This window comes from Gymnoscopelus braueri, assembly GCF_963280865.1.
Source record: "Gymnoscopelus braueri genome assembly, chromosome: 12".
In the NCBI taxonomy this organism is placed as follows: domain Eukaryota; kingdom Metazoa; phylum Chordata; class Actinopteri; order Myctophiformes; family Myctophidae; genus Gymnoscopelus; species Gymnoscopelus braueri.
In genome coordinates, this window is record NC_137614.1 from 47,338,162 (window position 1) to 47,345,611 (window position 7,450).

The 7,450-nt window shown below is 41.3% G+C and overlaps 2 protein-coding genes across 2 annotated transcripts in view; both read right to left on the minus strand.

Annotated features, from left to right (window-relative positions):
• Window positions 1-5,978, minus strand: part of LOC308096618 (E3 ubiquitin-protein ligase TRIM35-like) — a gene marked incomplete at its 3' end in the record, with an annotated part of 26,749 nt that extends 20,771 nt beyond the window's left edge. The window contains exon 1 of the mRNA XM_080444033.1: window positions 5,956-5,978. The remainder of the gene's footprint in view (window positions 1-5,955) is intronic.
• On the minus strand, window positions 3,353-6,172 carry LOC308096997 (E3 ubiquitin-protein ligase TRIM39-like). The gene has a single exon (XM_080444540.1). The coding sequence runs from the start codon at window positions 5,926-5,928 to the stop codon at window positions 4,498-4,500; it is 1,431 nt and encodes a 476-aa protein (XP_080300666.1). The 5' UTR covers window positions 5,929-6,172; the 3' UTR covers window positions 3,353-4,497.
• Between the last annotated feature and the right edge of the window lie 1,278 nt (window positions 6,173-7,450).

Consider the following 7,450-nt stretch of genomic DNA (forward strand, 5'->3'; position numbering starts at 1 on the left):
TGTCCCCGACAACGTATTGAGGTGATCATGATTTGGCTTTCTTAGGTTTACACATAGTGTTTCTTGAGGATAGGCGCAGGGGTTGACACTAAGGTCTCAGAGGCACTTGAGTACAGGTCATTTTCTACTTGCCCACAGGTCTTGCCCGAAAAGTAAATAGTCCTTTATAAAATAATAGGTTAAATTTAATTACCGTTCAATTAAACACTTATTATTTACTTTCTACTTGCGAATTATGGGGCTGCACGATAAAAAATGTCATACCTCAATATTTATGCCAAATATCTAAATAGCTATGAATATGACTATGGGTTAAAGGTAGGGTAAGTGATATTTCTTGGTAAAAACAAAAAGGTTTTTGTTATGGGTTAAAGCTCTATATTCTGATAGTACTCATTGCTATAGAGTGTTTGTACAGTAACAGGGGTCTCTCTGTCTCTCCAGCTCTTTGATAGACAGAAAATATATTTTCAGGTAGGTGACACCATTTCAGCCAATCAGGAGAGTACCCATTTATCAGCTTAATTTTTTATAGTGTTCCAGTTCCAAAATTACATGCTCATTTCTTTGTGTCATCACTTCCAATTTCACTTGTTTAATCTGTATCCTGTCTAAGTTCTCTGTCCTGATTCGATAAAATTGGTATCCTGACCTGAAAAGGCATTTTCTGTTTAATAAAGAGCTGGAGAGACATGGAGACTCATGTTACTGAACAAACACTCTGTAGCAATGAGTTCTATCAGAATATAAAGCTATTGAACCCTTATTTTAACAAAAGAAAATCATTTACCCTACCTTAACACTTGTTATTTTATATTTTTAAGTGTAGCAACAGTGAAAACAGCACAATAGGCCAACAGTGCTCTTATTTTACATTCCACAGACATGAAGACACTTACTTTCCCATAACTTCAGAAAGCGCTCTTATTTTGAAGTCCACCGACCAGAAGTCAAGGGTTTACGTTCGTCTGACTTGACAAGTGTTAAGCTTTGACCGTTCAGGGTACTGGGCTGATGCTGGGCTGATGCTGCTGTTTTGAACTGATACTGACATAAGGAAGGCTTTACAAGTTGCTTCTTGTATTTTCACACGTCGGTTAGGGACAAGTAGGGAACTGCAACACATGTGAAAAAAGTCAGCGGGTGTTTTTGTTTTATATCCCGGGTGGGATGCAAGCAGCCATGCTCGTCATCAACTGCACTTTCTCACAAACGTATCTCTTCACACTAGATTCCAAGCGTGATTTTGCAACCCGGTGATTTATATATATAACTAGTTGCGTGCCCGTGCCTTCAGTATTATGTGAGCTTGTAGATTAGCTGTTTTCGCCGCGTCGCAGGTTCAGTGTGTGTGTGTGTGTGTGTGGGAGAGAGGGAGAGGGGGAGACGGAGCGCTCTGGCCATGTTCAAGCGTCTAAAGACGGATATCTCGTGTTGTGTTTTATAGCGAACAAAAAACAGTTGCATCCCCACTGAAAATCCGCACCTGCCCGTCAGGCAACCAGATAGCAAACTTCACCTGCCCTACCATTTGATTTACCTGCCCCGGGCAGGCGGGCAGGCGGGCAGGCGTTAGTGTCAACCCCTGCAGGCTTAGGCGTTGTTTTACTGAGGTTAGTGTTAGTGAGGGTTTAAAATGCTCATTTGTTAATTGCATGGTCTTCTTTCTCTCAAGTTCAGTCTTCTATGTTTCTATGGCTTATTGTGCATATTACTTATCATTGCTTCTTTCTTTTTTCTTTCTGCATTCACTGGCCCCGTATTATTGCTGCTTGCAGCTATATTCTCTTTTTATTTTTACACTTGATTAATTTTGTGTGGTTTATCCTTTTCTCATGGTATTTTACCCATTTTGTATAGTTTTAATATTTGTTTAGCCTTATTTTAGCATTTTTACTGAGTGCACAACTCTTTTGTCTCATGTTTCACTCTCTGAGCACCACCCATCTTAAAACCGTGTGTCTCTGTTTACATGTTGGTGCCAATGTTGCCAGGTCTGCTTATTATGAGTTTCCCCCAAGATTTTATTTGAAAATAGCAGCTCTACAAGCTCACAACGTGTCGCATCGTGACGAGTTGTGAGCTTGTAGATCTGCTATTTTCAAATAGCCGATGCATACAGTAGGTTTAAAGGGCTTGCTTCTTTTGGGCTTGCTTCTTTTGGGCTTGTTTTCCTAGAACTGGTTGCTTATTTCTCTCACAGAATCTGGCAACACTGGTCGAAGGCTCGGAGCACAGTGTTGTTACAATAACAGTAACTTTCTGCACATAGCGAAAGTTCCTCTGATCAGAAATGATTATTCATCAATTTTCCTCCGTGTGGAAAGCCTGGTGACGCGATTAGTGCTTGATTCATAACTTTGTTGTGTTTGTATCGTCGTATCATTAGCTAAAAGCCTGAAGGATTTCCACAACTATTGAATTGGATGAGACATTTTGTAATACAAAGGAAACAATAGAGGGAACTGAAATATATATATATTTATATATATTTGTAATAATCTCATTGTGGACCTTGACTGTTAAAAGCACTTAACAATGTAAGCCTCACTAGCACTGTCCAAATCATGAAAGTTTAGGTGATAATTAATAGTCATACAAATAACTGCGATTAATGATCTAAATGTGTTTTTGGCATTGCCTTTTAGTCTTAAAAAAAATAAAAAAATAAAAACAATTGCACAGGAGAGATATGACAAATAACATAAGAAACTAGAAAAAGTGCTCCTCGGTGCACAGGTCTCCGCCAGGTCAGGTAGGTTAGTGTGGGCCAGCAATGTTTGCCAATCAGGCTGGAATGTGAAAAATAGGACGGATCGGACAGATCCATCTTGATCACTTGACTAAAGAGATAATATGTACCGATTTGCGTGATGTTTGGACAACATTTGTAGGAGTAATATATATATATTTGAACCCAGGACCTTCTAGCTGTGAGGCGACAGCGCTACCGACTGCGCCACCGTGCCCCTGTGTCTTTCTACCAAGCCCCCAGAGCCACGGTAGAACAGTGAAGCGGCCGTTGCCTGCTGGTCAAATCTGCGATTGCAAAACTTCCACATTTAAAACGCCACTTCCTTGATTCCGGCTACCAAATTTGGTGCCCAAATGTGGAAGTAGAGGTACTTCCGGGTGCTTCAAATGCCTGTGAGCAACTTTCATTGAAATGAATAGCTGGGGGCGGGGCAGTCCGCCCTCTAGATACAACTCTATGCTTTCTATCCTCAGCTTCCTGTCACTCAACACAATAAGACTAAAGAAACACTCACACACCAACATAAAGTGAATGTCCACAGAGGTTTGGAATAAAAAATATTATTCTTTATTAATGATCCATAGTGAGACAAATAAAAAGTGTTACTAAAAAGGGTTTTAAGTGGGAATAGATACATGTTTTGGTTACAAAAAAGCATCATCAGTCTGCCATGAAAAGTAAAAACACACTGTGCCGTATTTATAGGGACAAGATAGTCAATCAGAGGATCATTCATGTTACAGGGCTCAGAACACACACAGAGATAGATCAATGCAACAAATGTAGACCAATATCCAATCTAATGTTAAAGAACATCACCATGATTGAAAACGGCACAATGTTTCACGCTAAATCATGCAATAATTACCCAAAGAAAAGATTTAGAATGCTTTTGAGATGTATGCAACATGGTGATTCTATATTTTATGAGTAAACTGTGTAGAAATACAACAATAAAAGTATCATATTATTACTCTGATATATCTTAGTAATGTACCCCGACTCCCCAACATTATTATTATTGTTTTTACATTGTTTCCGTTTATATTAAAGTTATATTATCAATAAAATCCTCATGGCCCACATCTTGAGAATCACTGTGTAGATGATGATGACATCACAGATCATCACAGAGACACTTGTTCATGTTGACCGTCCTCGACCACAACATAATAATATGGATTATTAAATCAACAGGTATTACTCTTTAAAGACTCCATAGTTTGTCTTCATCATCATCATCATCATCACCACCACCACCACCAAATGTTTTTAAATGCTGTTTATTTTTTAAGGTTGTTTTTATCATGTTGTACAGCACTTTGGTCAACTTTTCTTTTTTTTTTTTTTTTTTTAGTAGCCAATTTTTCTTTTTGCCCTTTTTCTCCCCAATTTAGTCGTTATGCCAATTGAATCCTCCCCACACACATTTCTGTGTTATCACTGCTGTCGTATCCTACTGACTCACCTGCCAGTGAGGAGCCCCCACCAGGAGGACGTAGAGCCTTCGTCCTACTCCTCCCGCCCAACACTCCCTGCTGACAGGTGCCGCCCCAGCCCATAGGGGTATGTGCAATGACCATTATCACCCTCCCCGCCCGGTTCCGTGCCTCGAACACGGGCCAATTGTGTTCGTGTAAACGCTCTACAAAGCCGGATGCACCACGGAGGATTCGAACCCACAACCTCTGTGGTGGTGGGCAGTGACTTTACCACTGCGAAGTGCCAATCTGGTTCGTGCTTCATAAATAAAATTGACTTGACTTGACTTGACATTGTTCCAGTGTTACACTGACCTTCACTGGTAACATCTTCAGAGAACCACCAATCAGACCAGTGTGAATGTATGGAAAGAGTGTGTCAGTGAAAGTGTGTGTGAAGGTGTGTATGTGTGTGTTAGCGTCAGGATCAGAGAAGGACAGCTTTCCTTTCTTCCAGTCCAGCTGGACTCTGATCCTCTGGGGTTTCTGCTTCACTGAGAGATCAGTTTCTGAACCTGGTGAGGAGCGTGCTGTGTATTTACCTTGCAGTAACCTTATTCTCCAGATTTGACCCACTTTGTCTCCCTTCCTCTGAAAGGACTCTGCTGAAACACCTACTGACCAGTGTGTATTGTCTCTAACCTCAACATCCCAGCTGTGAGTCCCTGAGTTAAAGCCCTCAGAACCCAGGACAAAGAGAAAGTGGTCAAACCTTTCTGGGTTGTCAGGAAGCTGCTGTTCCTCTCCACGTTTCAAACTGGTCAGATCATCAGACAGGATATATACTGGATTGGCAGTGTTGGGGTCCAGAATGACAGGAGTGTAGGAGACAATGTCCTTCATCTTGTCCCAGACTCTGAAGGTCAGGTTACTCAGGTGTTTAGTCACGTCTATCAGTGCTCCTGAGACCGGCTGTGGGTCCTGCAGTGTGAACTGGACTCTTTGCATTGTGGTCTTGTAGTTCTGCAGGAATGAGACGTGTTCAGCTCTCAGCTCCTCCTCTATGGCTCTGATTGTGTTTGAAAGAGTTGTTATGTCTCCGTTTAGACCCTCAGTCTTCTCCTTCATCATCTGACTCTTCTGCTGCTCTTCCTCCCACAGTGCAGCAATCCTAGCATCCTCTTCCTCTTGTAGAAACTGACGAATCTTCTTAAACTGTTCCTTAATCTGAATCTCTGTGTGCTGAGTCTGGGACTGAATGTGTTCTGCTGTTTGATCATAGTTTGTTTTGAATTTATTAAAGACCTCCAGTTTCTCCTGTAAAGGCTTCAGTGATTTCTGGACTTCCTTCTTGTGATCCAGTGCAGCTTCATCGATGGGTTTGCATCTGTGGTCGGTGTGTTTTTTAGCATCTCGACACACAACACACACTGGCTGTTGACATTCCAGACAGAACAGTTTGAGTTTCTCAGCATGCAGACTGCAGAGAACCTCAGACCCTGTTGAAGATCTCTGATGTCTCTCCTGTATGAAGGCCTCACACAGGTTCTTCAGAGCCAGGTTTCTGGGTGGATCCACTGAATGTCTCTCCTTACAAACTGGACATTCCTTTATTACCTTCTCTCTCCACCATTCCTGCAAACAGATTTTACAGAAGCTGTGGCTACAGGACAGGATAACAGGATCTTTAAAGATGTCACAACACACAGGGCAGGAATAATCCTCTTCAGGGCGAGACGACTTGGAAGCCATTTGGTCTCTGAGTGAATCTACAAACACTCTGTTCAAGCCAGGAAATCAGCCAGTCAGTGGATGTAACACTCCCTCCTCTAGAATTTTCCCTGGAGTTTACTTTCACTTTGAATCTTGTTAAAGTGCAGCAGCGTAAGCAGCAGGTTCAAGTGGTCTGGGTCAGTATTCCCTCCTGTAGCTGTGGAAAGATAATGTCCTCCTCACTGGAAGTTGTGTTTGATCTGAAGGTGAATCTTACGGTCTGTCTCTGTGTGTCGTCAGTGAGGAGAGTCAGAATAACAAACTGGTTTCTCTCAGCTTAGTCTGGCAAGGGGTGGAGCTATGACAGTACTGAACTATTGCAAAGCACACGCACGCACGCACACACACACACACACACACACACACACACACACACACACACACACACACACACACACACACACACACACACACACACACACACACACACACACACACACACACACACACACACACAGGCTTTCACCCAGTCTTGTTTTAACTCTTTTATTTAATTCAAAAGGCTCATACATGCTTTTTTCTCAACCCGCCTCGACTACTGTAATGCATTGGTTCTCAAAGTGGGGGTAACAGGTGGTCCCCAGCAAAATGTGTTAATACAGCATCACAATCATTTTAACCATTTTATCCATTGGCTATTCAAAATGATATAGCCTACAAGCTCGTACTTCTGCTATTTCTTTTTTTTATTCTGGGAGTCCCTGGGAGTCGTGACGCGTTGTGAGCTTGTAGCTTGTAGACAGAGGTGGACAAAGTACTCAACCCCAGTACTTGAGTAAGAGTACAGATACTCCTGGTCAAATATACTCCACTACAGGTAAAAGTAGCTCAGTCTAAATGTTACTCAAGTAAGAGTAAACAAGTAATTGCTTTTAAATATACTTAAGTATTCAAAAGTACATACTTTTAAAAATACTTAAAGTACAAGTAAAAGTCCTTTGAAGTCCTTGACTACCTCCAGCACTGTCCCATCGGCAGTGTCAATGATGTCCTCTGTGTTAAATACAGGTACTTTAGTTTTCTTAGAGCTTGAGGCAGTTCTTCCTGCACTCCATTTCTACTGCCAGTAGTTCCTTTACTTTCTCTGCTGTGTCTGAGACTCAGGTAATGTCATCTGATAGTCAGTCATCATGATGGGAGTTACTAGCTTATCAATCAATCAATCAATCAAACTGTATTTATAGAGCACATTTTCACACAACCTTAGTTGACCAAAGTGCTGCTGCAGGTAAAAGAAAAGCAATACATCAAATCAAAGAACAAAAACACAAAAACAAAAACATGTATAAAACACATAACATGTATGCATATAGGAGACACAGACATAGAGCGAGATTGTTCAATTACACCTACTTTACTGTTAGATAGGAGTTAAAATAGGAATATTTTGGAGTGGATGTTGTTAAAAGCCAGAGAGAAGGTGAGTTTTTTGTAAGGACTTAAAAATCTCGATCGACTTATCAGATCTGATGTTGGCCACCACAAAAGCGTGGTCAGCTTA

Bases quoted from the DNA above. Each gene is read 5' to 3' on its own strand.
- LOC308096997 (XM_080444540.1), bottom strand. From the start codon at position 5,928: ATGGCTTCCAAGTCGTCTCGCCCTGAAGAGGATTATTCCTGCCCTGTG.